Source organism: Taudactylus pleione, unplaced genomic scaffold, assembly GCF_031769625.1.
Source record: "Taudactylus pleione unplaced genomic scaffold, aTauple2 ptg000130l, whole genome shotgun sequence".
Taxonomy (NCBI): domain Eukaryota; kingdom Metazoa; phylum Chordata; class Amphibia; order Anura; family Myobatrachidae; genus Taudactylus; species Taudactylus pleione.
In genome coordinates this window covers 4189036-4211803 of record NW_028284532.1, presented here as the reverse complement: position 1 = coordinate 4211803, position 22768 = coordinate 4189036, and the positions used below count along the sequence as shown (strand labels likewise).

General features: G+C 47.3%; 1 protein-coding gene across 4 annotated transcripts in view; it reads left to right on the top strand.

The window, feature by feature from the left end:
• The window catches only part of LOC148523517 (signal transducer and activator of transcription 1-alpha/beta-like), a 130008-nt gene that overhangs the window by 100357 nt on the left and 6883 nt on the right, over window positions 1-22768 (top strand). For 3 of the 4 annotated variants that reach the window (XM_088473103.1, XM_088473104.1, XM_088473106.1), the window contains 5 exons: window positions 6641-6709; window positions 14954-15048; window positions 17842-17981; window positions 18447-18635; window positions 22545-22599. In XM_088473103.1, coding sequence (XP_088329229.1) covers window positions 6641-6709; window positions 14954-15048; window positions 17842-17981; window positions 18447-18635; window positions 22545-22599 — 548 coding nt within the window. The remainder of the gene's footprint in view (window positions 1-6640; window positions 6710-14953; window positions 15049-17841; window positions 17982-18446; window positions 18636-22544; window positions 22600-22768) is intronic. The other variant, XM_088473105.1, reaches the window with a different exon arrangement.

Genomic DNA, 22768 nt, shown 5'->3' with positions numbered 1-22768 from the left:
TACCTATAAAGTGTTACGGCATATGGGCAGGGGCGTATCTATAATGGGTGCAGGGTGACGGGCCCCTGGGTCCAGACCCTTCACCCATAATATACTTACCTCTCCAGAGTCCCACGTGGGCGCAGGGGTCCGGCGCTGTAAAATTGTCTGGAAAATGGCCGCAGCTGCTATTTTCCTGGTGACCTGTGCATGCGCTATAGACTCTGGGCACACTCTGCTATAGACTCTGGGCACACTCTAGTGCCCAGAGTCTATAACTTCGGCACTGGCTGCGTACAGCTCAGAGCGCTGCCGGCTGCCAAACGGAGAGGAGGGGACCCGTGATGGAGACTGCACACGGGCCCCCTCCTCACTAGAAACGCCCCTGCATATGGGAGATCATGAACAGTTTGGCTATGTATTAAGCCATGGTTTCTATACAAGAGGGGATTGAGATGATTACAAATTAAACTGTAAAGTAGATTGAATGTGGAATTACATGCACACTGTTGAACAAGTTGGATCAAGTGTATATTCTGCATGTAATGGTTATTGAAAACTAGAAAAACTATTTAAAAGTTTGTCTGTTTGTTTTTCTATCTGCTTATGTGCTATATGCTCTTGTACTTTTTTCAATCAAGGAGTGATCCTAAACACTCATATACACACACACGCACACACGTCTGTCTGTCTGTCTGTCTATCTATCTTTCTACTTCAGGGTCCATAGGGTATCCACAGGATACCTTGGGGTATAGGTGTGACGTCAGTCGCTGGGCACCATAGAGTTAAGCTTTTCAGCCTCCCAGGATGCACTAGGGTCCCCCTCCTATACCCCGCCCCTGAGCCAAGGCACCTCAGTTTAGTTTGGTGCCCGGCCGGAGTCGGGTGCACCTGTCGGAGTGGGGGCTAGAAGAGCCCCTGAAGCTTTCTTCTATGCAGCTGTGGCTGCACATCTGGATGTACAGCATGGACAGTCAGTCCTGACGTCCATGCTGTCTTCCCTACACCCCCGCCGGTACCAGAACGCCGGTACCGATCCGGGGATACTGGTGAGCATCTGGGGTCACAGCTAGCGGTGACCCCAGATGTTCCGGACCATGGCCGGATTCAAGGGGGACAAAGGTAAGCAGCGGGGTCCCGCGGTGGGTCCCCGCTGGTCACATGGTCCTAAGTCCCCAGGCAGGGGGCTCCCTGGGGACTGGCTGCAGCGTGGAGCCAGGCGACCAACCTGCGCTTCCACTACCCCCTGGGACAGCGGACCGCAGCAGAGCGGTAGCGCTGCGGCGTCCCAGGGGTTAAATGCATGCCAGGGGAGCGCGCCTTCCCTGTCTCACAGCCGGCGCCTCCCCCGCTGCACACAGCCCTCTCTGCACGCTGCCGACTGGTCCTGTGGCAGCGCTCCTCCCCCAGGCCAGTCTCCTCTCTGCTCCTCGGCGGCCATCTTCTTCTGAACGCATGGTGAACGCTGCTGGAAGCCTGGAAGGAAGCATCGTGGTCTGGGTCCCCCTGCATACCTCTCCTCCGCTGTGGTCAGGTCTGTGTATGCAGCGCTGTGTCCTACCAGGCCCTGTGTCTGCGTAGTTGAGTCATCAACGCTGTTAGTGCAGGAATTGATTTTCTTTGCATTGTATGTGACTGTGCTAGCGCTGCTGCCTGTAACTTTTCTTCTAAGCTGTCAGCTTTATTCTGTCCCTGTTCTTTCGCTAAGCCCTTGCGGTGCGGTGCTGCAGGGTGGTCTCTCGCCTATTTACTATATAATTGGTGAGAGGGGTCACATACTTGGTGCCATAATGTCTGAAAGTGATTTTCCTCTCCGGCTACAGTGTACTATGTGTAAAGTACCGTTAGCGGAGGGGGAGGGTAGTGCGGAGGGCCTTTGCCGGCAGTGTTTGTCCATGGCACGGCCGCTTACGGTTACAGCACCGGTACAGGAGCCGCCCAGGGCTTGTTTCGCTCAGGCGCTTACAGCCTTAGTGGGCCAGTTAGCTCCGCAGCCCACGTTTACACCGATGGGTTTGTCCCAGCAGTCAGTGGTGTCGTCACCCATGCAGGGTTTCCCACGACAATTGGTGGTACCCCACAGTCTCCCTATTTCCCCGCTCCCGGTTTCTCAGGAGCCAGCGTGGGTTAACTCCCTGACGAGTTCTGTACAGCACTTGTCGGATGTGTTGCAAGGGGAGTCTGTGATGCGGCCGCATAAACGGCCGGTGGCGTCTCTGTCGGCTCCTTATGAGGATGACGAGGGGACGTCTGATGATGGGGAGATTCTAGATCCTTACGATCAGGAACCTCTCCACACTAAGGACGCTGATGCTAAGTCCAAAGTATATATTCCTGGACTTATTCGGGCGGTCCGCACAGCCTTGGTGATTGAGGACGAAGTTCCCCCAGCGGCTAAATCTAAGTATGCCTTTTTCAAAGATGTGAAGGGCGATGCCACAGTCTTTCCTCTTTCGGGTCAGTTAGTGGACCATTTAGAGGAGGCGTGGAAACAGCCTGGCAAAAGATACCAGCCGCAGAGACGCCTGGCGGTGGCTTATCCGTTCGCGGATAATTATTTTGCAAAGTGGGAATCCCCTCCACAGGTGGATTCTCACGTGACCCGTCTTGTCCGTAGTGCCTCATTGACGATGCCATCCATGTCCTCCCTTAAGGATGCTACGGACCGCAAGGTGGAGATCTGCCTGAAGTCTGCTTATTCCCTTGCGGGGGGGGGGGCAGCACGGCCGGCTATGGCCATTTGCTGGGTTGCCAGAGCGATGGAGCGCTGGGCGGATTCATTAGAGGCTTCTTTTGATTCTGACTGTCCGGCCGAACAGGCGGAGTTGATTGGTAATCTCCGTGATTCGGCCACTTATATCAACGAGACGGCCCTAGACATTAGTACTCTGGTGTCTAGAATTTCTTCAGCAGCGGTGGCTGCTCGTCGCACCTTGTGGCTGCGATCCTAGAAGGCGGACGCAGATTCCAAAAAGGGTCTGGAGGCGTTGCCGTTTACCGGAGAAGTTCTCTTCGGTCCGGATCTGGATAAGATTGTGGCCACGCTGGCGGCAGCCAAATCGGCTTGTCTCCCGTCGGCCGCTGCTCCTTCTGGTTCTGGACCATCGTCCTTTCGGTCATCTAGGGCCCAGGGCAGGCCCAAACCACAGTCGTTTCCTCGACAGGCTGGCCCTAAGAAATCGTCCAAGCCCGGAAGCAGGCATGGAGTACCAGACGTCCGGCCCCCAAGCCAGATGACAAGCCTGCGGCCTGACGGTCCGGGCCTCCCTTTGGGGGATCCCAGGGTGGGAGGCCGGCTGCTGCAGTTCGCCAAGTGTTGGTCGGCCATTACGACAGACACTTGGGTTCTCGAAGTGGTCTCCCACGGGTACGCCCTCTCCTTCCGGCACAGACCCCCGGCGCGATTCTTCACCACGGGTCTACCTTCAGACCGGAACAAGGCTACGGAGCTGCGGAAGGTATTGCACACTATGCTCCAGGCTGGAGTTATAGTGCCGTTCCATTCTCCCAGAGGGGCCAGGGTTTCTATTCAAATCTTTTTTTGGTACAGAAACCCAATGGGTCGTATCGTCCGATTCTCAACCTCAAAGCACTCAACAAGTCTTTGCGGGTTTCGGATGGAGACCCTACGGTCCATCATTCTGGCGCTGGAACCTGGGGACTACATGGTGTCATTGGACATACAGGACGCTTACCTGCATGTCCCTATTCTTTTGCGCCATCAACAGTTCCTCAGGTTTGCAATCCGCAGCGACCACTTCCAGTTTCGGGCGTTACCTTTTGGCCTGGCGACAGCACCACGTGTTTTCACCAAGGTGATGGTGGTCATGGCGGCTTCTCTGCGGCTGCAGGGAGTCCGCATGTTGCCGTACTTGGACAACCTGTTATTGGTGGCAGGATCTCCAGAGCTCCTGTTACGCCACTTGGACCTGACCATTGCACTGCTGCAACGGCACGGCTGGCTAATCAACTGGCAGAAGTCCACTCTAATCCCGTCTCGGAGGATTCTGCATCTTGGAGCCTTATTGGACTCGGGACAGCAAAGGATCTTCGTGACAGAGGACAAGATCTCTGCTTTACAGTCAAGGGTGCGCAGTTGTCTGCACAGCCGCCGGGTGTCCCTACACTCGGCGATGAGGTTACTGGGCTCCATGGTGTCGGTGTTCGACATGGTGGAATTCGCCCAGTTTCACTCCAGACCTCTGCAGCACCTGAACCTGTCCAAGTGGAACGGGCTGCCTCAGTCTCTGAAGTCCCAGACGATTGTGATCACCCCGGAGGTTCGCCTGTCCCTTGCTTGGTGGTTACAGACGACCCACCTCAACAAGGGACGTCCGTTCTGGGTTCCAAATTGGGTCCTGTTGACAACGGACGCCAGTCTTCGGGGCTGGGGAGCAGTTTCGGGTCCACACTTGTTCCAGGGCAGGTGGACGCCGACAGAAGCGGAGCTTCCAATAAATATCTTGGAACTCTGTGCGGTCTTCAATGCTCTCCAGCAGGCACATCGGTTTCTCCAGGGTCACCCGGTGCAGGTCCAGTCGGACAACGCTACCACCGTGGCCTACATAAACAGGCAAGGAGGAACTCGCAGTCGGGCGGCTCTCGTAGAGGTCTCTCGGATCCTGGTTTGGGCGGAGCGCAATCTTCCGGCCATATCAGTGGTCTTCATCCTGGGAGTGCTCAATTGGGAGGCGGACTTTCTAAGTCGCCAGGACGTTCATCCGGGGGAATGGTCCCTGCACCCGGACGTTTTTCAACTGCTGGTGGACAGGTGGGGTCTTCCAGAGATCGACCTCATGGCGTCCCGGCACAACAACAAGTTGCCGGTGTACGGGTCTCGCACAAGAGACGAAGGGGCGTCTCTGGTGGATGCTCTGTCCGTCCGGTGGACGTTCCGGTTCGCATACCTGTTCCCTCCGGTCTCCCTTCTTCCACGGGTAATCCGGAAATTCAAACAGGAAGGAGGGACGCTCCTGTTGATAGCTCCCGCGTGGCCCAGACGGCACTGGTTCTCAGACCTTCAGGGTCTGTCCGTGGACAGTCCTCTGCGGTTGCCGCTACGACCGGACCTTCTGTCTCAGGGTCCTTGTCTTCACCCGGACCTGACTCGGCTGTCTTTGACGGCGTGGCTGTTGAGACGGCCATGCTGAGGTCCCGGGGGTTTTCCAGCTCTGGTGCGTACCATGTTGCGAGCTCGGAAACCGTCTTCCGCGAGGATATACCATCGCGTGTGGCATACGTTCTTCCAGTGGTGTCGACCGAGAGGTTATGCACCGCGGGAGTTTCGTCTGTCTCGGATTCTCGCCTTCCTGCAAGCGGGACTAGATCATGGGCTTCGCCTTGCTTCTTTGAAGGTACAGGTTTTCGGCCCTATCTGTCTGGTTTCACCGTAGGATTGCTACAATCCCGGATGTCGCACCTTTATGCAAGGTGTTCTCCGCATTCAGCCGCCCTTTGTTCCACCTGTGGCGCCTTGGGATTTGGCTGTGGTCCTGAGGGCTCTCCAAGGACCGCCGTTTGAACCACTGGGCTCAGTGGATCTTAAATGGCTAACAGCTAAGACTGTTTTCCTTCTGGCTATTGCTTCGGCCAGACGTGTTTCTGATTTAGGGGCTCTTTCTTGTAGACCCCCTTTCTTGGTTTTTCATGGGAACAGGGCAGTGCTCCGCACTCGGTCCGAGTTTCTTCCCAAAGTTGTTTCCCAGTTTCATGTTAACGAGGAAATCGTTGTTCCGGCCTTTAACTCACCGGGTCTTTCCGTGGGTGAGGCCTCTTTGGATGTTGTGCGGGCCTTAAGGACTTATGTTGACCGCACTTCTTCGTTTAGGAAGTCGGACGCTTTGTTTGTCCTCTATGGCTTCCGTAAAAAGGGTTGGCCTGCTTCAAAGCAAACTTTGGCAGCCTGGATCCGTATGGCTATTTCTGAAGCTTATCTTCATGAAGGCCTACCGGTTCCTCCTTCTCTGAAGGCTCATTCCACTAGGTCTGTGGGTCCTTCGTGGGCAGCTCGACGTGGTGCCTCTGCAGTCCAGATCTGCAAGGCTGCTACGTGGTCTTCTGTCCATACCTTCGTGAGGTATTACAGGTTTGACACCTTCGCCTCTCAGGATGCTTCCTTCGGGCGGCGGATTCTCCTTTCTGCACAGGAGCGTCCCCACCCTTAAAGGATACTGCTTTGGGACATCCCCAAGGTATCCTGTGGATACCCTATGGACCCTGAAGTAGAAAATATGAGATATGGTAAGAACTTACCCTTGTTATCTCTATTTCTACGAAGTCCATATGGTTCCACAGGACTCCCGCCCTGTCGCACCTGTGATGCAGATGGGCTTTGCTCTGGTCACCGGTTTTCCGTCTCCCTCTGGTGAGAATGTGATTCTTGTATGTGTCCAGATCTTTTTTCTCTCTCTTCCTTCTCCTCCTCTTGTCTATGGCTTGATAACTAACTGAGGTGCCTTGGCTCGGGGGCGGGGTATTGGAGGGGGACCCTAGTGCATCCTGGGAGGCTGAAAAGCTTAATTCTATGGTGCCCGACGACCGACGTCACACCTATACCCCAAGGTATCCTGTGGAACCCTATGGACTTCGTAGAAATAGAGATAACAAGGGTAAGTTCTTACCATATCTCATATTATCCTCACATACTATATATTGTACAGGAGTACACCGAGGTAGCATTTAAGGATATGGTATCTGCACAGGTAGAGGGATCCCATACCCAACCCCAGGTAAGTGTATTGCCATAGTTTATATTATAGCGATAAGTTATTTTGATTGAATTTTATCCTGTGAATATATTTTCACTCTTGACAATAATACTATTGATGTAATATGGACTGATATTATCAGACGCAACACTGATTTTTGTTTTTAATAATGCTCTAATGTTTTAATGAGTATTTGATTAAAAGTTATATTTTATAAGATCTATTTCTCTTAAGCGTGCCCCCACATAGAGTCCAGTTTCCTATTGATAATACATATGACTCTGGAGAGCACCACTGACTAACCAAGGGCCTGATTCAGACCCACTCGCGAGCGGCTGTCCGCTCGCAAGTGGGTCGATGTTATGGACTGAGCATGCGCACGACGGAGGGAGCTCCGTCGTGCGCATGCGCCAGACGCGACGAGCGAAGGAAAGTCCTTCGCTCGTTGTGTCCGATCAAAGGGGGCGTGCTGTCAATGTTGATTGACAGCACGCCCCCTTTGGTGGGCGTGCCGGGGGCGTGCCTCCCTGACGGGGGCGTTCCCACGGGAACGCCTCCCGTCAGAAGCCGGCCCACTGACATCACTAGTGATGTCAGTGGGAGTGATTTTGGCTCTGATAGAGCCAAAATCACTCCGGAGCTTGCGGTTGAAAACCTCAACCGCAGGCTCCGGCTCGCAAATTCGATGGTCGCGATGGTCTTGACCATTGCGACCATCACAATGCACGCTCGTATAGCCTGTGGGTGGTGACCCACAGCTATACGAGCGTCCAGGAGGACGCTCCATGAAAATGGAGGCCGGCCCTCATTCAGAGCGTGCGCTCTGCTCAGAGCGTACGGCTCTGAATGAGGGCCCAAGTCCACTACCAGGATATTTATAATATATGGTAGGATTGGAACACTTACCAACATTGGGTGACAGATGTATCCTGCTACATCTTTGCCGATCGCACTACAAACATGCGCACACAGCGTGCTGTGCAATTACCTGCAGCAGCATACGCTACGCTATGATGCGCACTGCGATCGCACCATGCATTCCTATGGCGATGCTGGTGCGAACGCAGTTCGCGTATCCGTTCGTGGACACACACCTTGTGCCATGTGTGGCGCGATTTGCTGCGTACACATCAAAGATGTAGCAGGACACATCTGTACTTTTTGTCAATTAGAAGAGAGACCGTTTCCATGTTTGCTATTCCCAGTACATTTCCCTTTTCCTCCTGTACGGTTTTCCCTGTTATTGCCACCTATATGTACTGTTCATTGAACAGGATAGTAAACTGAACATGTATACTAGCCCTACTCCATGTGCAATTACAAAAACTGATGGTGGAGGAGTGTAGAGAGGGAGAAGATGGCAGCAAACAAGTTTAAACGACAAAAATGTACAACAGCGCTTATCTATAAATGAAGAAATGCGTATCCTTGGTAGGGCAGAAATTGTGATCAGGACGCAGTGACAATGAAATCTATTTTTCAAATATTAATATGTAAGATCAATGTCTACAAAGATAATACGTGTAAAAATAACATTATAAAATATCCAAGTTCATGAGTTCAGCTTCCATGTTAGAATTTATATATTTATTACTTCTAAATAAATATTGTACTGAAATCCCTATGCAACAAATGTCTCTAGACACATGTCTAGTCCACTAGACATGTGATTTTTCCTTTTAGCTAAATCTTTTTGTGAAAGTCCAAACATAAGGAACAAAGTGTCCCAAAAGTCAGATATCTGACACGCACGCTGGATATTATTACCAGTATGTCCAGCTATGCACACAGTCCCAGAATAAACAGTGCGATTTGGTGGCCACATAAGTATGGAGAAACGTAGCCACCTGCTGCAGCAGCACCGCTTCGTCTGACTGGCATTGGATAGAAGCACATCCGCTCCCACATGCGGCTCCATGTAAATAGGTTTGTTTAAGGAAATCACAGCAATCCGAGTAAGCTGTTAGAGGGCATCACAAGTGACCGATGCAATAGGGGATCCAATATAGATGCAGGACTGACGCGTTTCGCCTCCCACAGCGGAGGCTCTAGCAAAGAAAGGACCCGCCTCTGCACGAGCACGCCCACTTTAGCTGGGCCACAGTTTATAGGCTGCCCACTGGCTCCGAGTGGTGTTACAGTGACCAGGACTTCAGAGAGGTCACAGCCACAGACAGTGTATCTGGCCAGGAGCACTAGAAGCTGCGCACAGGCATCCAGCGGCTTTGATTAGACCAGAAGCTGGTAAGGTCTATAGCCGCCAACTGGTCTCGTACTCTGCAATATTGAAGGCTTTACTTCAGTTCATACAGGTGATCATCATACTGGAGGTTAGATTAGCCCCAATTACAGACTGTTATCCCTAATCCACAACACTAAGTCACCCGGACATTATTAACGTCAAAACTGTCATTAATTGGCAAGTCCTGAGCCCAGTTCAGATAATCACACTACGGATATAACTTATAAATAGGCATACTAGCATTTTTAACAGTGGGACTGCTTCAAGCAGCCCAAGCTTATTTTTATGATATATTTTTATTTCTAGTGTTTTTACTACTTAGCAGCAGCAACAGACTGAACTGCTGCTCCAGCACCCATCCACGGCGCCGTGACACCAAGCCCCGGCTAGGTACTCTCGGTGGGTTATCTGGGGGGGGACTAGCTAGCAGGCTCCCCAGACTGCAGCCCAGAATCCAGGGGACAGGTAAGGCGGACGGCTCACATCTTTACGCACTCTAACTTCCGGTCTCAAGAGAAGGACTGGAGGCGCTGATGTGGACACTGGCAGCCCACGACTCCACTAGACCACCGAGGCGTTAATATAATGGCGCAGGGCATTTTTAGAGGCCAGGGGACCCGGTGGTTAATGTCAGCACGGGGAGAAGGCGCTCTCTCTGCAGCCCTTCCCCCAGCTCAGGACGGCATTCCACTGCAGTCTAGCTGTTCCCTGAGCTGCTCCTCCCTCACCCTCCGCCCCCTCAGACACGCGTGGCAGTCATTTTCTGCTTCACAGGCCTTCGGGAAGCACTGGGTCCAGTCTCCCTACCTCTCCCACAGGCCAGGTTATACAGCACTATATCCTACCAGCCACTGCGATCTGTGTAGTTGATTGTAGTGCCAATTGCAGATATATAGTGTTTTTTTTTCTGCATTTGTATGTGACTTGTGCTAGTACTGAGCTCGACTTTCCGTACTGTCAGCTTATACCTTCCCCTTTATTCTACTATACCTTGACATAGTAAGGTATAGGGGGTTCATTGTACCTCACATCTCCTATATAATTGTGAGGGCTATCACATACTATATAGCGTGGTTGCACACTACACTGTGCCATATTACACATACTGGAGGCATACTACATACTGTGTATTTTATTATTCTTGTGGCTATGTGTGGCAGAGGAAAGAATAACAAGCAGGCTGATGCTGCTGCTCCTACTTTGGTATCTTGTAAGTCCTGCTCAGGGTAAAGGGAAGTGGTCTCCCACGGATGCGCCGTCTCATTCCTGAAGCGACCCCCCTCCCCCCCCCCAGCAGTTTTTTTGCATATGACCTCCATCGGACCCAACCAAGGCCCTGCTGCTCCAAAAAGCCATTCAGTCCTTACTGAATTCAGGAGTAATAATTTTGGTCCCCTCCTCTCAATGGGGCAAGGGCTATTATTCTACCCTTTTCCTAGTTCAGAAGCCCAATGGGTCTCATCGGCCTATCCTCAACCTCAAATCTCTGAACAAGTTTGTCAGGGTGCCCAGGTTTCGTATGGAAACCCTCCGCTTTATTATCCTAGCCATGGAGCCTGGAGATTTTATGGTATCTATAGACATTCAGGACATTTACCTACATGTAGCTATAGTGCCTTCTCAACAATAATATTTACGGTTTGCTATACTACAGCAACAGGCTTTGCCGTTCAGCCTTTCAACGGCCCCTCGGATCTTTACCAAGATGCAAGACAAGATTTCAGCAATACAGCACAGACTACACAGACTGCTCCACAATCTCAGAGTATCAATTCACTCTGCAATGCAGCCCTTGGGATCAATGGTGTCCACCTTCGACAAGGTGGAGTTCGCCTAGTTTCACTCAAGGCCTCTACAACACCTGATCCTCTCCAGGTGGAACGAGTTACCCCATCTGCTCAGGGCCCAGACGATGAGCCTCCGCCCAGAGGTTCGCCTGTCCCTAGTCTGGTGGCTACAGACATCCCATTTGAACAAGGGTTGTCCCTTTTTGATCCCGGACTAGGCTCTTCTCACCACGGACGCAAGCCTCCGAGGGTAGGGCGCAGTAACCGGCCAGCACTCGTTCCAGGGCCGATGGTCCCCAGTCGAAGCAGTGTTGCCAATCAATGTCTTGGAACTTCGAGCCATCTACAGAGCTCTCACTCTGGCTCAGACCAAAGCAGGCCAGTACAAGTACAGTCCAACAACGCCACGGCTGTGGCCTTCCTCAATCACCAAGGGGTTACTCAAAGTTAGTCAGCAATGACAGAAGTGTCCCACTTTCTCACATTGGCCGAACGCAATTTCCCAGCCATCTCCGCAGTGTTCATTCCTGGGATTCTCAATTGGGAAGCAGACTTCCTCAGCCATCACGATGTGCATGCAAAAGAAGTCTTTCAGCTTCTGGTGGACAAATGAGGTCTTCCGGAAGTGGATCTCATGGCCTCGAGACACAACAACAAACTTCCTGTTTATGGAGCCAGGACAAGTGACCCAGACAAGGCCTTCATAGACGCATTGTCAGTGAAATGGAACTTCCATTTGGCATATCTCTTCCCTCTAATATCCCTGCTTCCTCGAGTTCTTCAAAAGTTCAGACAGGAGGCTGTTAATAGCTCTGGCTTGGCCCAGATACCTCTTCAACTTCCTCTAGAGTAGACCTGTTGTCTCAGGGTCCATCTCTACATCCGGACCTAGTCTGTCTTTAACAGCTTGGCTCTTGAGACATCCCTCCTAACGACTAAGGGATTTTCCAGCTCTGTGGTCCAGACCATGCTCAGAGCACGTAACCCGGCCTCAGAAAGAATTTATCACAGAATATGGCATACATATTTCCAATGATGTGCTCCAAGAAACTATGACCCTAAAGTCTTTAAACTTTCTAGAATTCTTGCCTTTCTTCAGGCTGGACTGGATCTAGGCCTCCACCAAGTATCTTTCAAAGTGCAGGTCTCTGCTTTGTCTATCTGGTTTCAGCGCAGAATTGCTCCTATTCCAGATGTTCACACCTTCATGCAAGGTGGTCTACGTATTCAACCTTCCTTTGTCCCTCCTGTGGCTCCATGGGATTTGTCAGTGGCGCTCCAAGCACTTCAGGAACCTCCATTCGAACCCCTGGAATCAGTGGATGTCAAATTGCTCACTGTGATGACTCTGTTTCTTCTGCCTATAGCATCTGCCCGTAGGGTATCTGATTTAGGGGCGCTTTAATGTCACTCCCCCTTTTTAATATTTCATAAGGATAGGGCTCTTCTTCGAACACGCCTAGGCTTCCTTCCCAAGGTGGTTTCTCGCTTCCACCTGAATGATGAAATTGTGGTTCTGGCCTTTAAATCACCAGACCTCTCGGCAGATGAGGCCTCTTTGGATGTGGTCTATTCTCTGAAGATCTACGTGGACCATACTATTTCCATCAGGAAATTAGACTCCCTCTTTGTCCTATATGGTTTCCACAAGAAGGGATGGCCAGCTAACAAACAGACTCTGGCCAGATGGATTTGCATTACTATCTCACAGGCTTACACGCAGACTGGCCTTTCCTGTACATGGCTACAGTATCTGCTCATTCTACATGCTCCGTGGGTCCCTCGTGGGCAGCACAATGTAGTGCCTCAGCTGAACAGCTATGCAAGGCGGCCACATGGTCTTCTGTCCACATCTTTCTTAGGTTTTATGCCTTTGATACATTTGCCTCTCAGGATGCTTCCTTCGGGCGTAGGGTTCTCTTATCAGCTTAGGAGTGTTCCCACCATTGAACAACTGCTTTGGGACATCCCCCAATGTCTCCTTGTGGAGCCCTATGGATCCTGAAGAAAAGGAGAGTAATGGTAAATTTACCTTTTGTTAGCTTTCTTTCTTCGAAGTCCATAGGGTCCACAGGGCATCCGCCGTGACGCACCTGGCTTCTATGTGTTTCTTCCCTTGGTCACTTGTTTCCTTCTCTGTGTGAGTGTGTGATTCTTCAGTGTACCAGTCTTCCTTCTCCCTGCTCTTGCCTTGGGTTTGTTAACAAAACTAAGTTGCCCTCAGGCTGTGGGCGGGGTATAGGGGGAAAGACCGGAGCATCCTGGGATTGAAGAGCTTTGCTGTTGGTGTCTGGTCCTCCAGGTCCCACCTATAACCCAATGTCTCCCTGTGGACCCTATGGACTTCGAAGAAAGAGTTAACAAAGGTAAATTTTACCATAACTCTCCTTTTTCGTTGCGATGGGGAGGGGGGCTCTCTGAGCTCCTCAGCCCAGTGCGAATACAGGGGGGTGCGATCAGTTGGATCACTCTGCTGCTGCTCGGCAGCAGCGAGCTGTCTCCCTGGTCTCCCACTGAATCCCAGCACATAGCAGCGTGTGCTGGGCTGCTGACAGGTAAGAGGGAGGGGGGGCGGTGTCATATCCGGACCCTCTTCGGGCCCCTCCAACAAGCCCGTGCCTGATTAAATTCCGCCCCCCCCCCCCTTCTCGGCGCCCCTGCCAACTGCTCAATGGTTCGCATTAAGGAACTATTTAAGGAACTACACTTACCACCAGCATCAGAGATTGTGTTATATCACTAAATACATTGTATCAATATTAGCAGTTTCATTCTCATTTGGAAAGTATCAATAATCCTACCTAGATACATTTGGCAATAAACGTATCTCCTATATAGCAGCAGAAGGCAAATAGAGGACTGTTTTTTCCCCAATATATCTCTGTGTACCGCTTAGGATTAATATGGTATTATATTTAAAGGATAAATAAGTATGATATGTTTGTCCTTTTAATTGTATATTTTATTAAATTCCTTTAATTGACACTCCTGACATAACTATTTTTTCTGGAGCTTTCAAGCGCTACTTTATCTTCTTTATTGTTGTCAGTTTTTGTATTTAAACCACACAGGTTTAATTTAAGAAGCTGCTGAGGCGCTGTAATTTTGGCCATTTTTAGCGCCTTTAGTTTATTTGCTGCTGTTCTACATTTGTTGTTTTTCCTTTTATCTTTGAGTACACATGTGGACTTTACTAATCCACTAGAACTAGCAGCTTTATATTCATATTTTTTAAGATTGTTTTGTATATACACTTGCACTATAGTGCCAGGTTTTTTTCTTTTGGAATTATCAGACAAGTTTTAGTTTGCAGCAGTTCCTGCTCCAGGACTGTGCTCTCTACACCACAAGGTTTATTAGTATCTACCAGATAGGATGAATGAGGAATTAATTTACTTTTTAGGCATGCTGCCTATCATTTTAATCAGCAGAACCTGCTTGTGCATCCTATTTGCATCATTGTGTGACTAAGACGCATTTGAAGGTAGTAAGTCACACACAAAAATGCTCTGCACTACAGAGTAGAGCCATGGCATGGCGCGACTAGAAAGGCTGTTTAACGCGCAAATAGGCTAGATGTATGAGGACAGGGTGCCGAACTATAGATAGACACCAGATGTTAGATGGTAAGTAGGTCGACTGGGACAAACGGTCGACATGTAAGAAAGTCGACGGGGTCAAAATGTCGAACAAAAAAAATTGGTCGACACATGATTTTTTTTTTTTTTTTTAGGGTTAGGCACTTACCATGATGGTTAGGGTTAGGCATTTACCGGAGGGTTAGGGTTAAGCACTAGAAAGGACGGTTAGGGTCCTGCACCTACCCCGACAGGCAAAAAAGAGGTAGGGTTAGGGTGAGGCACCAAGGGGAGGGTTAGGGTGAAGATTAGGGCTAAAAAGTAACAAAAAATCATGCGTCGACCATTTTTGTGTCAACCATTTCCATGTCGACCATTTGGTGTGTCAACCTTTTGTCCAAGTCGACCTTTTGACTGTCTAACATCTGGTTTCTATCTAGACATTGTCTACCTTTTTACTGTCTATCTGTTAATCCATACCCATAAGGACACCTCTGTATATGTATATTCATTCTTCCCACAATAACTGTGTGTGTTGCCTGAATATCTGTTATAGGCTGTCTGCTGGTAAAATGTGTTTGTGTATGTGTACATATAAACAAGGTTACACACATTTTACATGTTTTGAAGGTTCAACCTCTTATGTCCATTTTAACAGGAAAACATGTCCAGGGTTCCATTCACCTTTTGGGTATGGTTTGATGCAATTGTGGTCCTTGTAAAAACACACCTGGAAAACATCTGGAACGATGGGTAGGTACACTGGGATTTCTTTCATTCTTTATCATTTTCTTTATTAAACTTGATGGAGGATACAGATGGAAAAAGGAGAGGGGGACATTAAAATAATCAAAATTAAGTTGGCAAATACTGCGTATTATGATAAAATATTTACATAATTATTCTGATTAAAGAAGATCTTAATATCTCATTTTAATAATTATCACCTGTTAAATTTGAAAAAGATTTATAGTGAGAATTCACAATTATGTAAGCAGAAATTACGCAATTGCTGCTTACATAATTGTGGATTCTCACTATAAAAAACTCCATATTTCTTGCTATTGTACTAATATTTTGCCTGCATACATACTTATATGATATACTTTTTTGTCTTAATCTATATGTGTATGTCCGTTTATGCCATTACTTTTTATTTTTAATCCATATTAAAAGCAAAGTTTTATTTTCTATTAAAAAGATGAGAGTTCCTTTTTTTATTCTTCTGTGTATTCATTGAATTTATACTCTCTTGGGTGCACCTCCACCTGAGTTAATACATTTTCTCTGATTAGAGGCTTATAAACTTCAGATACTGGATTTTTTACCTATTATATAGATTAGGATTATTACTAGATATTTGAATATCTCACTAGTACTCTGGTTTTTCCATATCACCCCTTCCCAGGTTTGAACACCTGTTAAATTTGTCAGTTCACTGCTAAGCAATAAATGTTTCAGTTGTATGCGCAATAAAGATGTGCCTGTGTAATGCACAATTAGTACATTTCCAAATTAGAGCTTTATCATTCAGATAAAAAATAAAAGCAAATCCAAGAAATGGTTGTTAAAAAATACTAAGCTGTTAAACTATATGAATAGATGGCGAGACGTTTTAATAATCACCATAGCACTATTATGTTCCCCATAGAGAAATGGAGAGAAAATTCCTCAACTGTGCATTTGCTAGAAGAGTCTGATCACCAAAACTGAGTGTCTGTGTGAGAAGAGGACACAGAGAGGCTTATGCCATATCTGAAAGAGTTAGGGGGGAATTCAATTAGCCCAAATAAAATAAAACGGGACTTACCAAATTTTTTTGCCTTTCGGCAATTCAATTAGATCCTGTTTTGTTTTTGGGCAAATACATATAGGATCCGTGATAAGCTCATGGACCTATGTGTTTTTGCGGCCACAATCGCAGAAACGGGGCTGCTTGTCAGGGATTTTTTTTCATCTGTCTCAGGCAGTTGGAAAGAAAAAGTCCCTGATAACTGCCGGCTTTGGGGCTAATTGAATACCCCCGTAGACTTTCATGATAGAGATGGAGGGAATTGTCCATGGGACAATGATAGCCAGCATCAGGTCCCGTGAGTCTCTGCTAGCGCCGGGTGTCTTTCGCATCCTTTTTGCCCAAAAAGTGTCTTTTATTCGCAATGTGATGTGACTATGAAACACCAGGAGACTGTGCTGATTAATTTGATATGCGACACTTATATCTGTGTGCGACTGAGTCTCTGAATCAGCACAAAGTGCCACGATGCTGCAGCTTTTTTCCACACCAAGTTTTGATTACAGACCCACACGTACACAGATACACGAGTGTCACATATCAAATTAATCAGCACAGTCTCCTGGTGTTTCTCGGTCACATCACATTGTGACTAAGGGCCGAATTCAATTAGGTGCAGAATTATACGATTTTTCGGGAAAAAAATGGATAAAACGTCAGTTTTTTGTCAGAAAATAGGCAAAAATGTCAGGCCAACCAGAAAATTGCGTCTGTACAGAAAAAAAATGGATGACGTACATTGGAAATTGATTTAAAAGTGTATTATTGGCCGTAATAAAAATATTTAGGCTACTTAAATTGTGTCGGTTGGTGGTAATTTGCATGTATGAAAAAATTTTAAAAAAAGTAAAGAAAGCAGTTTTTTAAATACTGTTCCACGTAAATTCGGGGTATGTTAAAACGGCTGCAAGTATATTTTTGTGTCGTAAAAGTGTAGTTTTAAAAATCATTAATAAACCACGTGCAATGTTTGAAACTCTTGACGCATCCATATCGCCTCCCGCAATACCAGACCCAACACGCTAAACCCTTTTTCAATGTTTTTTTTTTTTTCACCAAAAATTTTCCAAATTACACAACTTTAAAAAAAAATGTTAGGGTAATTTATCATTGGGGGATTATCGAAAGGGTTCTGAAATAAAACCAAATTTTTTTGTCAGAAATAGGGATTTTGCTTTTTTTTTTCACCTGGTCTCAGATGGTGCAAACTTTTCGCCTGTTTTTTTTCACCCCTACCATTTGCACCTGTTCTTTGGCAACAGTGAAATCGCCCGATTTCACCGTTAATTGAATACAGCCCTTAGATACATTATCAGCAAAAAAAGATGCCCGACGCTAGCAGCGTTGCACGAGACCTGGCAGCTTACTCATGCCAGGCATGTTGCGCTGCTTGGCGTATTGAGGACAGATGTAGGAGGACACGTCTGTATGTGCTAATACAAAAAAAAAAATTACAAAACCTTTTCTGTTTAAAAACAACGCCTGCACGATGCCCTGCCATGGATACTATCCCCAATACTAAATTAACATAAGTGCCCTTCATGTTCTATCTGCTTTGGGCACACCTTGTTTACATCTGAGCTTAATTTATTTCTATGCGTTACATTATTCAGTTCTCTATACTGTAAGGTGCCCTTGGTCCACGCTACAAATGTAATAGATCTTATTGAGTCAATCTCCAGTAGAAAATATTTCTGTCAGCTTCCAATGCAAATAGTTATTTCTGCTTCCTTTTGTGTTTGTCATTCTCACAGCTATGTGATGGGATTTGTGAGTCGCAGTAGGGAGGACACTCTTATGAAGACCATGCAACAGGGCACTTTCCTGCTCCGTTTCAGTGAAAGTATTCGTGATGGAGGGATCACATGTTCATGGGTGGATCATCAGCCTGACGGTATGCGATACCACATTACCGTAGTCAAGTAATATTTATTTATTTATTAACAGTTTCTTATATAGCGCAGCATATTCCGTTGCGCTTTACAATTGTCAACATTGATAGAACAAAACTGGGTAATAACAGACAGATATATAGGTAGGAAGGCCCTGCTCGCAAGCTTACAATCTATAGGGAAATAGGCAGTAATACACAAGGATAGGTGCTATATATTGCATCTTGGTCCAGCCACAATGCAAGTAATATCAAAAAGTGTCTCATTTTTGGCTCCTCCTTGATCATATTCCAGTTAGTACTAATTGCGAACACATTTGACAGTTTTATATAATCACAAGTCTGAATCAACCTCTTTCAGACCGGTTTTATATTAAATTGGTGGCATTTTAGTAATCAAAAATATTCAATGTACTACCTACTACACATGTAATATAGCAACCCAACATCTGCTTTGTCATCTTATAGGAACCTATACCATCCGCTCTGTGCAGCCATACACAAAGAAGGAGTTATCAAATATCCCCCTTACTGAGATCATCCGGAACTACCAACTTTTGGCTGAGCAAAACATCCCAGAGAACCCGCTTAAATTTCTATACCCCAAAATCCCCAAGGATGAGGCATTTGGGCCATACTATGAGCAGACAAGTGAAAGTGAGTCCATTTACTTGTTTTAGTTGTGGGACTGTAGTTTGTGTTAAAACCTTGTGGCACCAAGGAATCCAGCTTGTGCTGTGTAAAAACCTTTTGACTGTTTAGCACATATTGGGCTAAATGTAATAGGCTGCGAGCCGGCGCCGCTGCTGCAGGAATACATGCGAGAATGCCCATATTTTTAAAGTAGCAAGCATTTTAAAATATAAACTAGCTTGGTTTATCCTTTAACATGCTTTCTGCTTTAAAAATACGGGCATACTTACATGTATTCCTGCAGCGGCAACGGCTAGCAGCCTATTACATTTAGCTCATTGGCTTAATAACTATGGGGCCAATTCATTTCAGCATTATGTGCCGACAAATATCACTGTGGTGTTTGCTGCTCACATGTCCTACATAATACTACTCCAACATCCCTACTGTTTTTTGCACACATCTATGGGATGGGACAAAAAGTAGCAATGCAGCTGGCTGCGATGTACAGTTCCAGAACAGCACATGGCACGGCACATGGCGGCCATTGCTTTGAATTTATTCAGCCCCTAAGTGACAAAGACAAGTGACGTTTATTGGTCTGCATTGCTTCCAAGTTAGAGGTTTATGCAATAAATAGCCGCAGCCTACTCTATTTTGACCCTGGGGTGACAACAAACAACCACAGGCATGCTGGGTGCCAATCATTTATTCTTGCACCAAAGTCCCGCTTTATGAGAGCCGCGGCGATAGTGGTTCTCTCTCCAAAGGTTTGTCTGTCCTTCTCATGGTGGTTACTGATGTCTTGCCTAACCAGGGGACGATGCTGACAACAGATGTCAATCTCTGGGGTTGGGGCGCGGTGACTGGGCCGCACTCCTTCCAGGGCCGCTGGACACTAGTCGAGACCGCTCTACCAATCAACGTGTTAGAACTTCAGGTAGTATACAAAGCCCTCACTCTGGTGCAACATATTCTTAAGGGAAGACCTGTACAGGTACAGTCTGACAACGCCATGGCAGTAGCCTACCTCAATCACCAAGGAGGCACTCGAAGACAGGCAGCCATATAAGAAGTGGCTCACATTCTCACATAGGCAGAAAAACACCTTCTGGCAATCTCAGCAATGTTCATTCCTGGAGTTCTGAATTGGGAAGCGGACTTCCTCAGCCATCCCTATGTATAGGCTGGGGAATGGTCTCTCCACCCAGAAGTGTTTCGACTCCTTGTTGACAAGTGGGGCCTACCAGAGGTGGACCTCATGGCCTCTCGTCACAATCAGAAGCTGACTGTGTACGGGTCAAGAACAAGGGATGCCGCGGCAGCCTTCGTAGACGCATTGTCCATAAAGTGGACCTTTCGGTTGGTGTACCTGTTTCCTCCGGTCTCCCTCCTTTCTCGAGTCTTTCAAAAGTTCAAACAAGACGGAGGCACTGTTCTTCTGGTGGCTCCAGCGTGGCCCAGACGACATAAATACTCAGACCTTCAGAGCCTCTCCATTGATGCTTCTCCTCTTCTGCATCTACGGCCGGATCTGTTATCTCCGGGTCCTTGTCTAACCCGGACTTGGGTCGACTGTCTTTGACGGCGTGGCTCTTGAGACATCCCTCTTAAGATCTAAGGGATTTTCTCCAGTAGTAGTACAGACTATGCTCAAGGCGCGTATACCGGCTTCTGCCCACATCTATCACAGAGTGTGGCATACATACTTCCAGTGGTGTAATGCCAGAAGTTATGACCCACATATTTTTAGGGTCTCTAGAGTCCTTGCCTTCCTTCAAGCTGGACTGGACCTTGGACTTCGCCTGGCCTCACTTAAAGTTCATGTCTCTGCTTTGTCTATCTGGTTCCAACGCGAAATTGCTACGCTACCAGATGTTCACACCTTTTGTACAGGGTGCTCTCTGCATTCAACCTCCCTTAGTCCCTCCTGTGGCTCCTTGGGATTTGTCTGTGGTTTTTCAGGCCTGCAGGGCACTCCGTTTGAACCCTTGGAATCCGTGAATCTCAAATGGTTAACAGCGAAGACTATCTTTATTATGGCTATTGGCTCTGCCCGTAGGGTGTCAGACTTGGGGGCACTGTCATGCCGCTCCCCATTTCTGATTTTTCATCCAAATAGGGTGGTTCTTCGTACTCGCCGTGGTTTTCTTCCCAAGGTGGTCTCTCAATTCCATATCAATGAGGAAATCGTAGTCCTACCCTTCTGTTCACCCAGCCTTTCGGCTGGTAAGGCTTCCTTGGATGTGGTCTGTGCCCTCAGGATCTACGTGGACCGTATCTGTTCTTTTAGGAAAACAGATTCTGTCCTCTATGGATTCCACAAGAAGGGCTGGCCAGATAACAAACAGACCCTGGCCAGTTGGATTCACATGGATATCTCACAAGCTTACTTGCAGACGGGTCTCCCTGTGCCGGCTACCGTTACTGCTAATTCCACTTGCTCTGTGGGACCTTCGTGGGCAGCTCGCCGTGGCGCCTCAGCTGAACAGCTTTGTAAGACGGCCACGTGGTCTTCTGTACACACATTTGAGGTTCTATGCCTTTTTGATACATTCGCCTCTCAGGATGCTTCATTTGGGCACCGGATACTCTTGTCAGCTCAAGAGCGTCCCCGCCGTTGAATACTGCTTTGGGACATTCCCAAGGTATCTCTGTTGATCCCTATGGACCCTGAAGAAGAAAATGAGAGTTACGGTAAAACTTACCTTTGTTAACTCTCTCTCATTGAAGTGCATAGGGTCCACAGAGTGCCCGCCCTGGCGCCCCTGGCTTCTCTGGGTTGGTGTTTCTGGTCACCAGTCTCCATCTCCCTTGTGTGAGAGTGTGTTTCTTCTGTGTACCACTTCTTTCTCTCCAGTCCTCTTCCTGCCACTGGCTTGCTAACTAACTAAAGGGCCTCTGGCTTGGGGGTTGGGTATAGGGGAAAGGACCACTGCATCCTGGGAGTCAAAAGCTTTCACTGTCTGGTGTCTGGTCCTAACCTCCACCTAAACCCCAAGGTATCCCTGTGGACCCTATGGACTTCGAAGAAAGAGTTAACAAAGGTAAGTTTTACCATAACTCTCATTTTTTCCTTTGCCGATTTTAATATGTTGTGAATGTTCAGCTAAAGTGACGGTAACTTCCAGTTTGCGTGGCACGCCACTTGCGTCACACGGAAATATCGTGCCCGTCTATTGCTTCACTACACCGCCGTATGTCATTTGTCTGGATTTTATGCTTGATTTTTGAGCCATGGATCCTCCTTATAATCATGTTATGCCTATTTATTGATACATTATTATTGTGATCTATGTTGACACTTGAAACAGGATGTGATCTCACTTCCTGAATGATACTTGAAATAGGGTGTGACCTCACTTCATGTATGTTACTGGTTTGCAATTTGCAAAACATGTTTTTCATTTGATTGCTATCAGTATTTAGGAAGGTTCAGGTAAGGACTATTACTGTGACACATGTCTATGTGATTCTGAATTGCTGTATACCTTGATAAAGGTCCAACTTAGGACCGAAACGTTGATCACAACTCCTGTCCTTGTGGTGTAATAAAAGCCTGGGGAGAGCACTTTTTTTCTGTTTATCTCATATCTATTTGATATATAATGATTATAGGAGATTTAAGCACTTACTACATATATTATTGAGTACAAACCGTAAAGCTTCAGCTTGGACTTTGTACCTTTTGCATTGAGACTTCCTTACAACAAAGCAAAACATGAAACCTCTGCATTGGCTTCTGGAAGCTCTAGATCTGTTCTGCAAACAACTGAAGTACAGACATTTTTTGTATTTTAATGTCATTTAATATTTTATTTAGCTCTAGTTTCTGTCTGTGCAATTTCTATTAAATGAAAAAATAACTAACTGCATCTAAGACATCTTATAGACTTGGGGAAGATATTAATGATGTCACCTGTTTTTTTTCAGTGACTTTGGAGTATCAAAAGTATATGAAGCGCAGATTGATTATGGTTTCTGAAAGGTAAGATAACCAATAAGAAAAGCATTGTCTGAACATGTAACAAGTTTGCCTTTTACAGTTATTAAATGCCGAAGAAGGCTCTCGACTTACAGATGTGCCCTCTTCCATCTTTGCCACTTTGACTGCAAACATGCACACGCATTGCGCCATGCGACATGCCCTGCGCCAT